At 37.0% G+C, this 15925-nt stretch overlaps 1 protein-coding gene across 1 annotated transcript; it reads right to left on the reverse strand.

Moving 5' to 3' along the window:
* Positions 1 to 1413: 1413 nt before the first annotated feature.
* Positions 1414 to 15741, reverse strand: fmr1 (FMRP translational regulator 1). Its single transcript, XM_024282994.2, has 15 exons — positions 15333 to 15741; positions 12612 to 12664; positions 12440 to 12533; positions 11677 to 11748; positions 11175 to 11323; positions 10995 to 11088; positions 9482 to 9598; positions 9236 to 9406; positions 9082 to 9160; positions 8858 to 8982; positions 8698 to 8784; positions 7453 to 7678; positions 7183 to 7377; positions 6858 to 6937; positions 1414 to 6504 (listed from the first exon to the last, which is right to left on the reverse strand). Exons 1-15 carry the CDS (start codon positions 15381 to 15383, stop codon positions 6295 to 6297), a joined length of 1803 nt encoding a protein of 600 aa, XP_024138762.1. The 5' UTR covers positions 15384 to 15741; the 3' UTR covers positions 1414 to 6294.
* Between the last annotated feature and the right edge of the window lie 184 nt (positions 15742 to 15925).

Raw genomic sequence — 15925 nt, forward strand, 5'->3', positions numbered from 1 at the left:
CATTTTGGTTCAGAGTCTGATCTAAAGTGGGCCGGACCAGTAACATAATAGCAAAATCAATTATGGTCAATTTGTAATCTGTAGTTTTATTTTAGTTTTGAATTTTCTCAGTTAGATAAAATTCTAAACACAATTTAGTAGCCTAGCCACTTATCAGTAAACATTTATTCATATATAGGCCAAAGGATTAAAAATAAAATGCATCTTACTAAAACAGAAGATTCATTTTTGCATCTTCCTCAGAAGTGGCACGTGCTTGCAAAGAAATGCTGCACCTGTTTGTTTTCCTTTGCTCTCCCTAGTGGCGGAATTGCGCTTTTTTAAATCTTTTTTTTTTTTTTTAAGAGCCATAACTCGTCACAGGAAAAGGCTAGAAATTTACTCTTTTTTTCCCCCAACATCCATTTATTTTATTCTCTTCACAACATGACAGATTAAACCATCTGGCGGGCCAAATTCGGCCCACGGGCCTTAAGTTTGACACCTGTGATCTTTATGGATCCGGTTTAGGGATCTGTAGGTAATTAGAAAAAAATAATTTCTGCTACAAACATCTTCAGAATCTGGATTTTCTGAATCCCCCCCAAAATTATGTCACTTTAGTTAACTCAGGCTTGCTTTTTTGTTATTTCATTTCTATAATGACTTAATTGATTAATCAATTAATGTGATCCAATCAAATCGATCCATCTGATGCAAATTTTAATCGAATCGACCTATAACAGTATAAATACCCAGATATAACTCCTTTACTTTGGGGACCAGCTTGAATCGGCCAAACAACATCATCTGCAAAGAAAGACCCTAAAGCTCCTAAATCCCTGCTTAGTTTTAACTGATCAGCTCTGTTTTAATGACAAAAAGTCTGACTTTCTGTCAACTTTGCAACCAACCGCCTGCTCAGTTTCTACAGGAATAATCATGACTTTATCATTTCATATCAACAGACACATCAGAGCTTTGTTCTTGTTCTCTAAACTGGTTTGCTTTTAGAGTAAAAACTCCTAATTTTGTGGATTTTTTAAGAAAATCATGTTTTTAAAGTAAAATATTTGTTCTATTTTTAAAAAATATTTTTGACATTGGTGATCCTTCCTGTACGTTTTTTCTTTGTATTTTTATATAGTTTTTTGTTAAATCTTGCCTCAGGAGGAAATTTAATGCAAATATTGATCATTTTTTTAGGGTTTTCTTTGTTTTGCATTGCAGCTTTGAATGGCTCGTCTTAGAAAGAGGCTTCAATTACAAAAAGATTAAATTTAAACTTAAATTTGCTATAAACAAAAATATCTAGTTTAAGTTAATATTTCTTATACTTAATTAAATTTTCATGTAATTTTTTTTAGAATAATTAATTTTAAACTTTTCATTTGAAAATCTACTTTCAAAAGGAGAAAGAACACCAAGCAGAGCTACACGCGGAAGATCAACCTTTATTTATGTAAACTGCTTGCATACAAAATATTTTGCATCGTAACAAGACTCAACCAAAACATTTGTTTACTTGTAGAATCTAACAAAAAGAAACAAGTGCAAACAAGATTTTACAGCTTCTCTTGACCCTGATTCATGAATCTACAGACGACTTTCCTTTTTAAAACTGAGTTTCTGCTGATTTTATTGATACATTCTGCAAAACAAAGAAAACCACAAAGTGGAAATTCACTTCAAAAAAAGAAGTTCTGCTTTAAAGAAGTTTGATGTGAAGCAGTTCGATAGGAAATAATGACAGAAAGCTTTTAAATTGAACCTAAATGTGTTGATGTTGTTGAATGAATCAAATCAGTTTTATTTACTTTTGTTGTTTTAAGCAAATCATTTTTAACATTTTGCAGCGATTGTGTAGATTTGAGCTCAGATTGGTTTCCAGAATATGGAAGAATTAAATTAAATGTTTCCACCAAAACTCAACAGAAAAGTGTCGATTTAAGAGTCTGTGAGCTAGCCTGTTTCAGAGCTAGATTTACTCTTTTTTTTGGGAGGTCAACAGGATTTGAACAGTACACGGTTTTAGCTGGTGGATTCAACTTTTAACCCCCAAAAACCCACAGAGTTAAATTAAGATGTTTTTTTGATATTTCTTCATTTAGAGTTGTGTCTCCTGTTAATTGCTACAACCCACAATGAACAAACAAAATTATTAATATTGTCAAATTAAGGCTAAAAGTCCAGAAAAAAAATGATTGGGTTCTCAAGGATTAAATAAATAGTCGTCCTAAATTTGAATTCTACACATTTTTACATTTTTTGATGACTTACAGCTGAGAGCTTTTATTTTGAAAATACTTTGAAAATGTATCTGTTTCAATATTCAATAAGTAAAAAATGGCAGGTAATAATGATAATTTGTCATTTAGGAAAATCATTTCTTACAGATTAGATGAATATCTGATATAATGATATCGTGACAAGTGTAGAAACTTTATGCAATTTTTTCCTAAATTCTGTTAAAACTTTGCAATTCCATTTTAGTGGGAAATTTCCCAACAATCCCCAAATTAACCAAAATAATTAGCTATAATAGCAAAGATACACCAATTTATAATGAGCGTATCACTCTTCTCTAAAAGGTGACTTGTTGGAGACACTTGTAGGAAATATTTGAATTATTGATAATCCCACTGAACTAGGATTACATCTAAACTCCAGATCAAACTGAAACCAGTATTTGTTTTGGGTGTAGGCATGTACAGGTTGTGATTTACGTTCTTAAACTTGTTTATAGTGAGTGTAAGATCCAGAAGCCTCATAAAGTTGTTTCATTTGAAGAGGAGATTTGACGAGAACATTTTTAGAGTGTAATTTACCATTTTTGAGACATTACAAGGAAAATTCAAATAAAAAAAATTTAAAAATAGGGGGTATTTGGTAACTTTGTCAAATGTAACAACCCAGTGTGATGTACCTGTACATTATTAGGTAAACATGCAAATTAAAAGGCTTAAAAAGTGGATTTTGTAGCATTCCATACCCAGAGTTTATAGGGAATCTAGAATTATTTATATTACCAAACCTGCATTGTAGACAGTAATTCAGCTAAAAATGTATTCCCCAAATATGGATTAAAACATTTATATCAAAAGGTTGAGTAATAGGGATTTTTGGATGGTGTCCTTTCAAGCATTTGTACAAAAACAAAGATAAAAGCAACAAACTTGCAGATTTTCTTCTGTTTTTTCACCCAACGGACATCCTAAAGTTAAGGAAAAATGTATGCGACTCGACCTTGCTATGGAGTGTACTACGTTTCTGCACATCATTAAGTTTATTTATCAAGAGCTCTAGCATTTAACTTGATATTAAACAGCAAAAAAAGAAAATATCAGGATAAGTGCACATTTGAAACGTTACAAATCTTTTCTCAGACAAATAATGACATCATTATATACACATTATACCCTCCTCCTCCACTTTTTTTTTTGTTTTTTTACCCCAAACAATATAAAGCAAGTCCATACTGTAGATGTTCTATTGACAACACAGAGGTTATTTGCACTTGTTGATGCTAAAACAGGAAAATAAATCGATGTAAAGCGAAAAAGAAGAAACCGTGTTAGTGAAACTGAACGGAGAAAAAAAAATGTTTCATGATTATTACTCAGGTTATATATTGGTTTTCTGTCTACATTTTTAAAGTTCTCTTGATGCTGAGGCGACCACATTCTTATCCAACATGATACCAAAAGTTTCCCCTTTTTGCCAAATTCCTGTCACAGAAGAGTGACATAAAATGCTGCAAATTTAAAAAATTTAAATTAAGCTTAAGACTAGATATCACACTAAAAGACCGTGATTATTCACGGGTAAGGTTGCACATGACTTTGTTTCCTCAGACTATAAAAGGGGAGGTGTAAACATGACACTAAAATAGCCAACTTCGGCAGAACCGGGCCATGAGCTACAGGCTTACATCTGTACAACAACTCAACGCACTTGCAGAGAATCAGGTGTTTCAAAAAGTCAATTCTCTGGATATATTCAGTCACTCCACTTGTAAACCTGCTTTAAAAAAAGTACATTTTTGCTCAGCTTTGTCAGTGACTCAGACGCCTGAACCCAAACCTCTTCATCCCTGATTTACACATCTAGGTCGCGATGCTAACCACATTTAAAGGCACAAAAAATGACTTAAGGTTTTCCTGAACATTCACAGCTTTTCTATGTGTTCAAAAATAAACAAAATCTATGATTCTAATTTCAGTCATATAGCAAAACAGTTCATATTTATATCCTAACTTTAGATTTAATCAATCCAACCATGCAGTTAATTTTGCTGATGGAGCACAATTCATTTTTAGCTAAATGCTGCATCATTTCTTTTTAAAGTTTAGCAGATAAATCAATGAAAACGTCCACAACTAACCTGTAAATAAATCAAAATATGATTTAAATGCAACAACATAAATGTGTTGGTATTTAAACATTAATCTGAGTCAAAAGTCGACATTTGGTTTAACTTTACCCCAGGGAAACTAATAAAAATGTTTAGAAAATTGTTAATTTTTATAGTTTTAGCTAGCATAGCTAATTCTAGCCAAGTTAAAGCAACATAGATGACAAAAAGCTATTTTTCCCTAATTTTATTACTTTTAAAACAGTAAAATATATATAAACAAATTTGGATTTTTTTTAATTGAAGTTAGCCGCTAACTAGCTTTAAATCCCTCACAATTTTTCAAAATAAAACACTCAAGAATGTACAGGAAAGTCTTAAGATTCTCATTTGTTTGTTAAACTTTACATTGGATTTTATTTCAACAAATCCCGAAACAGTCTAAGCTCCACAAACACCTCCTACGCTAATTCGTCTTGCTTCTTGAACCGCTTCAATTTAAAAGACAAAAAGGACTCTTTTGATAAACGTTGAATTTTAAGAAACCTTGACTCCGAGTTTGCTTACAGAAAATCAGGAGCTTAATGGTATTTTTGCTTTTTTACAACAGATTGGATTCATAGACATGAAGGAGAAAAAAAAACCCAGAGAAGGCACAAACCAAAAAAAGAAGGATCACAAACAGAACAAGCAGCTCAGCAGCTTCATGAAATTACAGGCACATTCTGTAATCACAGAGACTGCCGGAAAAAGATTCTCCTTATGCTTGTATACTCACAACATGCAACCAAAAGACGGCAAATGAAAAGAAAAACATACAAATCATTAAAGAGGGACAAAAAAATGGTGACTTTAAAAAAGTACAGAAATTTTCCATAACAGATTTTCATAACTTAAGAAAAGAATCCTTTAGGGATTTGTTTCAATTAACTGTTAAAAGTAAAAATGGGATTTTTAAGGATCTATTGGATCCCTGTGGAGAGTCCAGTGCGATTAAAACTCCCTGCAGCCATGCTGCAGTCTGTGAAGGTAAACACAGCTGTAATTCAGGAAATTTAACTCACGAATAAACGGATTTTATGTGTTTTTCTTTTTGTATCAGCGAAACAACATTTTGCACTTTTAAATTGAATTAGCTTGTATTTAAACATCCTGCAGATTCACAATATTTGATCAACATTAAAATCATGATCCAGGTGACGTCAGTATTGAGCTTATACCTTGTTGTCTATAGGAGCTTGTGCATATCCGTTAAACTCAGTACGAAGGACGCCTAAAACGTAAAAAAAACTACAGAAATCATAAAGTGCCCTCTGCAAACATTTTCTCACACAATTCCCAAAATGTAGTTTTTTTTCTCCAGGATGAGGCAAAAATATTTCAGTCTCCTTGTGGTTTTCAGTTCAGGATTTCTTTTTTTATTTTATTTTTTTAGGTTTAGACGTTTTACGATGAAGAAACTTCTCAGACAGTTGGATTTTTGTTTCAAACCACCAAAACATTTAAGTTCTTTAACAAGGCTTTCACAGTTCCTTATTGGTAAAAAATGTGATTCCTGGAGTGGATAAAACGAGAAACTCCTGCATTCTGACCATTGATTTCCTTGGTTTGTTTAATTTATTAAGGATTTCTTGGATGGAAAAATCTAACCGGGGGCAGCAGAAAAGTGAAAAAAAGGGTTTGTTGTATTTTAGGATGTTTAAAGCTTCTGGCTTTTACCAAATCCCTCTCTTCTTTTCCTTCTGAGAAGAATGGGAAAACCAAACATCAGGAACAAACCTGGTCATCTCTGGTCACAGACTGTACCACCATCAGCTCGTTCATTGAGAACCTGTGTGTTTTTGTAATAGTAAAAAAAAAAAAAAAAAAAAAAAGAACTGACTGAGACTCTACGATGGTGTATGGAATGGAAAGTCGCCTGTGTGTGTTTCTGAATGTGAGAAGGTCCTCCAGTGGTGCATCTACGACACTCCGTTCACCAGCGCCGGAGCGTCCTGTTTGTCCTTCTTCATCCCTCGGTCTCTCATGGGTCTCTGATTGTAATGCCGAGACTGGGCCTCACCACCGACGCCGCCGCTCTGGGATGAGGACGGCCCGCCGCCGATGCCGCCTCCTCCTCTTCCGCCCGATGAATGCTGCACGCTGCGCTCGTTGTTTCCGTCCACACAGATCTGTCAGGTAAAACAAATGTAAATGCTACCGGTTCTGTCACAATGTTTTATAGAAAATGAATGATAACACAAAAACTTAATTTACATCAATAGTGGTTGGCTGAAGCAATTTACTGTCAAAAAACAGTGAGAAATGAGACGAGATCTTTTGGTTTCATAAAGGATCTTAAAAGTCATATGCCTTTCTGACGTGAATGGTTTTAAATGGGTCAAATATGATAATTTTGTTAGATTTAATGTGCTGCTTTTATTTCCTCTAAAACTAATCCGGGGTTTCTCAGAGTTGTCGGTTTCAAATCAAATTCTGCAACAATGTTCTTCTTTATTTATTTCTGTTGTTAAACTTTCGTCACCTGCAGACTGTCTTCCTGGACTCTGGTCTTGGGGTCTCTGATGTGACGAGGTCTCGAGTCGCTCCACTGCATGTCGTCACCTAAACCAGACCAAAAAATAACAGCCGTTATGTGGACTTTTCTGGAAGAAAGCTGGAATGTTTTCAGAGAATTCATCCGTCTGGTTTCTTCAACTTTTGATTTATTGTGAAGATAATTTAATTAATGATTTATTTATTTAAATTAAAACTCAGTTTTGTCAAAAAAAAGGCAGAAAAATAAACATTGATCCACATTTTCACTAACAGCATTTAAATTTAAAATATTGTGGATAAACTCCACCCACCTTTGTACCCTCCTCTTCCTCTCCCTCCTCTTCCTCTTGGGCCTCCGCCTCCACCCCTCTTCCTCCCATCTGTCCGTCTGGGTAAAGTCCCGCCTCCTGTCATCAGCTCCTCGGTGGGGGCCAGTGACCAATCGCTGAGCTCGTCTCTGTGGTCCGACTCAGTCTCTGAAGCGTTGGAAGCCTCCGAGTTCGTGCCTGACCAGGCGAGAGCAAAAGTCAGTCCGACTTCACGCCTCCGCGGAGAGACGAGGCGCCGCTCCAGAGTCATACCTGACGTGAAAGAAGCCCCCGCCCCTCGCCGCCCGCCTCGTCCGCCTCTTCCTCCTCCGCCCGTGTAGGGCTTCCCTCCGCCCCGGCCCATCCCCAGACCCATGCCGTTATCGAACACGTAGGCTTTGTCTTTGGGGTTTCGGGGGCCCGCCCCTCCTCCACCGCCCCCGATCTGTCTGAGCTGTTCGTCGATCTGGAGGCGCTCCATGCGCAGCTGGTCCACCTCCTGAGGACGAGAAGAACGGAGCTTGAAGCTTCAATTTCTGTTAGTTACAAAACAATAGAAAAAAAAGGCAAATTTCTGCTAAAACGTTTTATAGAAAAGATCAAAATGGTCTTCCATAGAGGAACATTCTACTTCTACAATGTTCAAATGTTGCCCCAAAAGTCTGGGACTTTATTGGACCAAACCTCAAGATCATTTATTTGTAACTTAATCACTGGATGAACCCAGAATTGAGGTTCAAACATCCCAACCCTTTTACAAGCTACAGACCGGTCCGATGTCTATTTTTCAAAATAAAATGCTGACTTGTAGAAGCTTTTTTATTTGTTAAATTCAACAAATTTACTTTTTTTGTCATAAAATTACATTTTAACAGAACTCAACTCAGATTATTTTTCAGCGCAAAAAACGTGATTTTTGTTTTGTAATTAATCTTGATTCATTGTGTATTTTTCTTTAACAGAGAAGTTTTTTTCTGTGTTAAAGGGTCATAACAGGTTCCTGTGTAATTTAGCTTTGCTGTAGAAAACAATTCAGCTGCATCTGACTTTTGTGGTGTAACATAAATAAAAGCAAAATAAAACTTTTTGTTTTACAAATATGATTTTAAAATGTGAAACCACCGTGTTTTCAACTTAATTTAGCAGCGTATGTGTAAAAATAGTCAATCACTGCATAGATGCAAAGCAGGTTCGGTGCAACAACTGCATGTTTAAAAAAAAAAAAAAAAAAAAAAAGAGACTCCTGATTTTCTTCAGATTTTTCCACCATTTCCTCACTGAAACCTTCCGAATACTTTTGTTTTTTATTAACTTTGTGCTTTTAATTTAGTGGTTCAAGCCGCCACTTTCAGAAGATAGATTTAAGACATGCATACAGAGTGAGTCATAGACAAACGTTGTGGACAGAATGCGGTAGTTTTTCAAAATAAAACTTCCTTCAGAAAGAAAAATAAACAAAACAGAACTAATCTAAGTTACAAGTATGTTCGGGGGTTTGGGACTGCTGCTAACACAGACCTTCAGGTAGTTGAGGTGATAGTCCAGCAGAACGGTTGCATTCGAGATGCTTTCCTTGGTCCCCACAAAAACGAACGGCACCATCCCCTACAAAATAAAAGCTTTATTGTTTACAAGCATGATCATAAAAACTTTAAGTGAGTTTTCTTTTCCTCTTTACCTCATCTGCTGATGCAGCCGCTGCTAACGGCTTCTTGTCGTTCTCGGGCTCGATGCGAACTCGCACCACGCCAGATTTATCCACCACTTCCTGGATCAGCTTACCGCTCTTACCAATCACCTTCCCTACAGAGAGATGAAAAAAGGCATCCGTCATGGTCTGCTGATGACTTCCTGACTGACTGACGGATGCTTCATGAAAACCACACTGGGTCGTTTCCTCACCTACTAAGTTCCGAGGAACTTTGATGACATCTTCAGAAAACTCCAAGAAACTCCTGGCTATTCTCACAGCATCCTGGTCCTGGGAGGAAACAGAATGGTTTCACTAAAACATCTTTAAGTGAAGCGTCACCATCAGGAGAAACCATCGGCAAACCTCTCCGTAAATGTGGAACGTGCAGGTCTCCTCGTCCAGGTCGATGTTGGTGACTCCAGGGACTTTGCGGGCTTGCTGGATGTTGGCGCCGTGAGTCCCGATGGCCAGACCCATCAGATCTTCCCGAACCGTGAACTGCTCGTGAAAGCGCGACGCCAGCTGCCTGGAACTCTGCCAACCCGACACAAACACAGATGAAGTCGTGTCTTGGACCAAAGCAGACACGCGCCGTCTTCCTGCGCTCACCTCTAACTGCCTGTTGGCCTCCTCGTTCCGCAGCATGAGCGTCAGTTTGGTGCGGAGGCTCCTGAAGTGCATGTCGCTCATCATGTTGGCCCGCTTCAGTGTGACCTCGTTCACCGACTGTTGACAACGAACAAAACTCAAAACTTCTCCAGAGTTTTCAGAGAATCCAGGAATGATGAGACCTGGACCGAGTGGGTGTGGCATACTTCTGGATCCAACCAAATGAAGCCAATTCAGACGCCATTTTTTCACAAAACGCCAAACATTCGACATAGGTCCAGCAGGCTCCACCTACTTTTATTGGGGCATCTGATTGGCCACTTGAAGAAATAGAGTAAAAGCTGTTTATTTCTCACTAGAAGTCTATGGATTTTGGCTTCTTGGAGCCAGCTGGTACTTCCTGTTTGGAGCCAGAGGCGGATCCACTCAGTCCAGTTCTCATATACAGTCAATGGTTCGTGCCACGTTAACCCCGTCAGTCACACCAGGTTTCAATTATTTACGGCGGTTTATTTAGGTATTAAGTTGTTCATTGTCGAGTTCCTCTTGTTTTTACCACACGTCTCCCCTCATGGTTTAGTTCTGTTTCATGTTCTGTTGGTTTATTTATAAAACATCTTATGTTTCAGGCATGCTGTCTCATTACTCCTTCATTTGAATTGTCCACAACCACCGTTCCTGGCAGAAGACAATGCACTCTTGTCGCCAGAACAGGTCAAAACAACAAACCGACTCTGAACTTAAAGGAGAGAAAAAGCTGAACAATCGATGACTGTTCTTTAAGAAGACAAAGTGTGCATTTACATTACCCAACCGTATTTGAAACGAAAGATTTACATGTGTGGTTTAGAAGTATAGTGGTATATAAATTTTAATCAAAATCCACATGTTTTTGTGGTATTTTTGTGTATTGCTGCAGTAAAAATGTATATTTTATTGAAATGGAAGCTGATTTGCTATTTTTCTTAGTGATAACTTGGTGAACAAACTTGATGTTAATTTTTAGTAGAGCTGTAATCCAGAAGTGTGTGGATTTTTTTTAATTTATTTTTTTTTTGCTTTTAATTTAGAGTACCTACAGAATAAGATTTGTAAAATACATTAACATTTAAAATATTTTTTAATACATTGTATAATTTATATTTTTGGCTTTTTATTGTGGCTAATGTGCTGTAAAAAAGACTCCAAAGTACATCCACACCACATTCGGTGCTTGCACCACAAAATGTATAATTATTTTAATAACTAATTCCACTATTCTATGACAATTCAGTTTTACTGTCTCTGCTACACAAGTTCAGATAAAAACAGTTAAATTAAACATCCTTTAAAAGTTGCAGAAACAATAGATCAGGAGGGATGTGGTATTTGATTGTTTTCTGTCTCCTATTGTCAGAAAAATGTAGATAAAATCTAGATTTTTCACAGTACAATTTGTGGAATATCTACCCTACAAGAACATTTTTAATCGCCAAACAAAATTCGATTTTGTAAAGATCCAACAGGGACGAACCAAAATGACCAGCTGCTTTTTCTCCGAGTCATATGTGACGTTGAATGCTCCAACAGCCTTCTTGAAGTCTTTGTGCGCCGACTCCTTAGAGCACCTGATAAAAAAACGAAAGTTTAGGTCCATAAAATAAACTCGTTTTATATCTTGCATGTTAAGAAAAGCTGTTGAGATCCGACTCACATCTGCCGTAGATCTTCAGGAACGTCCAGCCTGATCTTAAAGAAGGTGTTTTTGGTGGCAGGTTTGTTGGGGTTGACCGGCCGTAACCGCTCCAGCGTTACGATCTCGTTTAAGGTGGCGTCACAGGCGGCATACTCGATCACGTAGAACTACAACCACAGAAGAAGAAATTTATGAGCAGAGACTGAATGATGCTCTGGAGTCAAAACAGGATTTGATCGCATTTAATTCCAACAAGACTTCATCCACTGCAAAAGTAAATCTTCAGAAAGTAAAATGAAGAAAAAAATCTTATTTTTGCTATCTACTAAGAAAAACATTTTTAAATTCAAAATAATCCTAGATTAAAGAAAACATGACAAAAATTTCTATTCTTAAAATATTTTTTTACCCCCACTGGCAGATTTATTTGCTTATTTTAAAAAAAATCTTAAATTTGGGGATTTTTTTTAACTTATTTTTGCAATGTGACGACCTGAATGTGAGCTTAAGGAAAGCTTACCTCTCCCTTCACCATGCGAACCTTCGCCAGCCACCATCCGCACGGCTCTTTGTCGTTTGCTCGAGAGTAAACCTAACACAAACACGCAAAAAACACACAGCAGTTTGAAGTAAATATGGGCCAGATGCTTCCTTAAAGTGAGCTGGTTGAAAACAGCTCACTGATTCAAAAGGAAAATAGAAAAAGATTTTAAAAAAATAGCTTCTTGCTATGGAATGAATTAATTAATTGTTTCACTTTAACTTTAAATCTCATTTTCATCAACAGAAATCCACAAATTCTAGAAATCCACAGTTAAAAAAAAATCTCTTTCTTTTCAACTAAAGTGTGAAATAAATCTGTTTTTATTAATTGAGAAACGACTAATAAAACCACCGTGTCCCAGAATGCACTGAGCTTCAACACCTGTCAGTTTACCTGTCTGTTCAAAGACATGACGCCACTTTCACCGCCTTCACTCTGGACTCTTTACTAAGTTCGTTCTGAGGCCAGGCTTTAAAAAGTGACCAAAACCTGATCAAGTAATAAAATCTTTTTTTTTTTTTTTTAATTTTGAAGTGAGAATGATTTGAATTTATTTGCAACTGACTTGTTTTCTAAAGTCCTGATTTGGTTTTATTGTAAAATCATGAAATTACGTTAAGTGTTTTACTTGTGTTTCGTGTTACAGCCATTTCAAACAGCAGGATCTGTTACTGTCAATAATCAAATCTTTGTTTTACTTTTTCAATGACATTTTTCAAACACCATTTAAGGATCTCACCTCAACCTCATCGCTTTCATTGATCTCCTTTGCAGAACCTGTAGGAGGAGGAAAACGAACGTCCTGGAAGGGGATCTGACGTTCCGGCTGCCAACTGGGGACAAAAGCAAGCGCGTTTTAAAGACTCGTAAGCTTCTTATCGTGTCCTACTCCAAAACCTGATGAGACTCACTTGTTTTCAAACGCCACAGTGACTGATCCCTCGTTAACATCCTTCACAAAGGCCTACAAGAGGCAGAGGAGAAGAGAAAGAATCAAACACTCGACTCCTTAAAAAACACCACATTCTTTTAGGGAAGTTTGAGCTTTGGGTAGAAAGGAAAAATCTACTAATGGGGGGAAAATTCTCTTTTCCTAACCAAACTTTTCAGCTAAGTTGAGCTGCAGACCATCATCCTCCATGAGGACGAAGATTTAAAACCAAGAAGTTCACCACTGAATATGAGTGAAAACTGACTTAAACAAAAAGTGAGCTCACACGACTCCTATGATCATTTATCCCACGATGGCGTGAGGAGAGGGTTAAACGAGGACACGTTTTATCTGAACAGGCAAGTGGAAGCTCGCACTTTTAAAATGATCATTCTGATTTAAATGCCTTCAGGCCTGACACTAAAAGAATAACAAGCAACATGAGCATTTTAAGTGTTTGCAAATAAATCAACTTCAACAAATATGTGCATTAAAGACCCACTCAGACAACAATTGTGTTTTTAATATGTTCTTGAGGCATTTTCTGATGATGGAGAATGTATATATAAAGAAAATTAAGCTCAAAATTGCATTTTGGATTTTGCTGTGCATCAGAGTCTGTAAACAGAGAGCTTTCAGCAATGGTGAGAGGGAAGGAGGTGGGGCTTCTCGGCCCAACGAATAACTCAGAGGGGACTTTTTTATGAACTACTGCCACTCTGCAGAAACTATGTCCTAGAAAACGACACAGGTTCATTGATTTTGGCTAAAAACGTCAACCACAATTAAATAGAACACTGAACGTTATTAAAATAGATCAAAAGATGATCAGGAGGTTGTCTTTCTACCCAGAATTCCCTCTACAAATGTTTACAAATGCCATACTAATAAACTGCTCACACACTTAACTATCTTTGTCAACATTATTTTGATTGATACCATATTTATGTTTAAATCACTTTTAGATTTATAAATCATTATATCTACATTAATTAGAAGATGGCATGAATTAAAAAAAAATTATAATTACAGTTTGTGGTATGAAGCTTTGAGGCCAATTAATGGCTTGAACGTGTCAAGAAACCAAACTGATTTGGTTGCTTTGACCTTATTTGGTCCAGCAGCCGTCTAATAAGTAAGCTGAGGGTTCGAATCCTAAATGGGACAGTCTCCTCAGACAGGACGCTTAAGCTCATCAGACTACAGAAATGAAAGAGTCTGAAATTCAGAAGGCCTCTGAACATCTTCATGGCTTCTGCTTGACAGCAAAGCCACATGCAGTTTATAACCACAGAAAAAGACATCTTTACCACAGAGACAACCACAATAAATTCCATATTTAAACCATAAATATACGTTAGATCTGTGTTTGGAACCATATTTACTTTAAGCAAATGTGCTTTTCTTGATATAAAAACATATTTCCAAAACATAACCAACATATTCTGGAGAGATAAATCCCCGGAACCTTTCAATAAAACTCCTTAAATCTCACAAAAACATTTTTTTTATGATAAACATTACATATATTTGATTGTACCAAATACTTAAGAGGAGCTGGATCAAACCATTATTTTGTGATCTAAGACTTAATTGAACAATCTAGATTTTTTTTATTAAACGGTCATGAGTGCAGCTTCACCCAAACTTAATGTTTCCACCATAGAACTGATGCTGAACTTTAATGATATTGGATTTACAGAGGTTGCCCAACCAGAAGGTCTGATACAGCGACAATCACACTTTCATGACTTGATTTTAGTGAATGTGAGTGTTCAAGCAAAGATTACTACACATATATAATTAGTTTGGTAATAAGACCACAAAATCTGATAGGTATCAGTAAGCTGTGACCGTCAGATCTGCAAATCCAAAAAGGTTTATTCACGTTTTATCAACTTAAAATTTGAACATTTTTTCTTGTTTTTCCACATCTGGTCACTTTTTGTTGAAATTTGCTGTTTTAAAGCTTCTTACAGTTTACAATCAGAACTTTTGGGAAAAACGAAACAAAAAATGCAAATAGAGAAAAAGAAGGGTGGGATGATGTTAAAGGGATTAAAGCTGACTACCATTTTAGTCGGATATTTCTTAAATGTAAAATAACAAAACAAAAATAACAAAAACCTAATAAATGATATCTCAGAAAAAAAATAAAATCTGGATTAGAATTTGATCAGTTTTATTCTCAGAACCAAATAGTTACTATGATCTGGTGGAAGATAGTACTGGAATAATCTGATAATTTAAGAAATAGGATTATTAGTATGAATGAATCAATGAAATATCAATATTTCAGCACCAAACTCGACGATTCTTAGTTATCTGAGTTGTTTCGATCTGTCTTAACAAATCCAGTAACACATTAGCATCTGAACACAACATTTTGGTACTTTTTCTGAATAAAAACGCCCCACAAACACAAGCAAAACAACATTTACACAAAGATAATAGCTGCACCCGAATAAATGAGATAAATCTCAACAAAAGCAGCTCGGCGGATCTGTCGCGACATTAATGTCGTTAAGTGAGCTGGTAGCTGGGAGTTTGGCGGAGCATCGCTGCGTCAGTTTTGTTTACAGGTACATCCACGGAGGCCCGCGCGCACAAACACGCATCTCCGGGCTAGCACGGCGGGGCGATTCCGTGTTAGCCGGCGGTTAAACGACGTGACCGAGGTCGACAGAAGTTCACGGTTTACCTTGTAAAAGGCCCCGCTCGTCCCTCTGACTTCCACGACCAGCTCCTCCATGACGCAAGTTACCACAGCTCGCTAGCTAGCTAACTCCAGTTAGCGATGGGAGCTAGCTAGCTGGCTGGCTAGCTAGCCTGGCGCTAGCAGAGTTTTGTCGCTGGTTTCGCTTCCAACACGAATTCCGCGGTCAGCTGGGAGCGAGGAGAGGCAAAGGTAGCTGATGTTTTCAGTTTTGCACCGCGTGGGGATTTCACGTGTCCTCCTTTCAGACTCGCACTTGGGAACGTGTGGAAAATCTAACGCAAATAGATGTCCTGGTTAGCTTGTGGTGGCTGGTTTATGTTAATGTGTGATTAGTAGTAAGGCAGCTGCTGCTGGGTGCATCTCTCCATGTGACGTCTGCGTTTTCTTCCTCTACTGTGATCTCGGGCTGCAGACTCTTCACAGCCTTTGCTGCTCTGTGCGGTTCGTAGAAAAACCTGTTTGACACACATTGATATCTGAGTTTTACTAGTTGAAAATTAAAACGAGAATTAATCAAACTGTAACAATTGAGATCAATGTTTACTTTTCTCATTTCTTTTTATTTTGGTATTTAT

This window comes from Oryzias melastigma, linkage group LG10, assembly GCF_002922805.2.
Source record: "Oryzias melastigma strain HK-1 linkage group LG10, ASM292280v2, whole genome shotgun sequence".
NCBI lineage: Eukaryota > Metazoa > Chordata > Actinopteri > Beloniformes > Adrianichthyidae > Oryzias > Oryzias melastigma.

What these genes read in the sequence shown, in the direction of transcription:
- fmr1 (XM_024282994.2), bottom strand. Translation starts at nt 15,383, where the DNA reads ATGGAGGAGCTGGTCGTGGAAGTCAGAGGGACGAGCGGGGCCTTTTAC. An exon ending in AAAAGCAGCTGGTCATTTTG is followed by an intron (nt 9,599 to 10,994) that starts GTTCGTCCCTGT and finishes CGTTGTCAACAG; the next exon opens with TCGGTGAACGAGGTCACACT. An exon ending in AGTTCCTCGGAACTTAGTAG is followed by an intron (nt 8,983 to 9,081) that starts GTGAGGAAACGA and finishes ATCTCTCTGTAG; the next exon opens with GGAAGGTGATTGGTAAGAGC.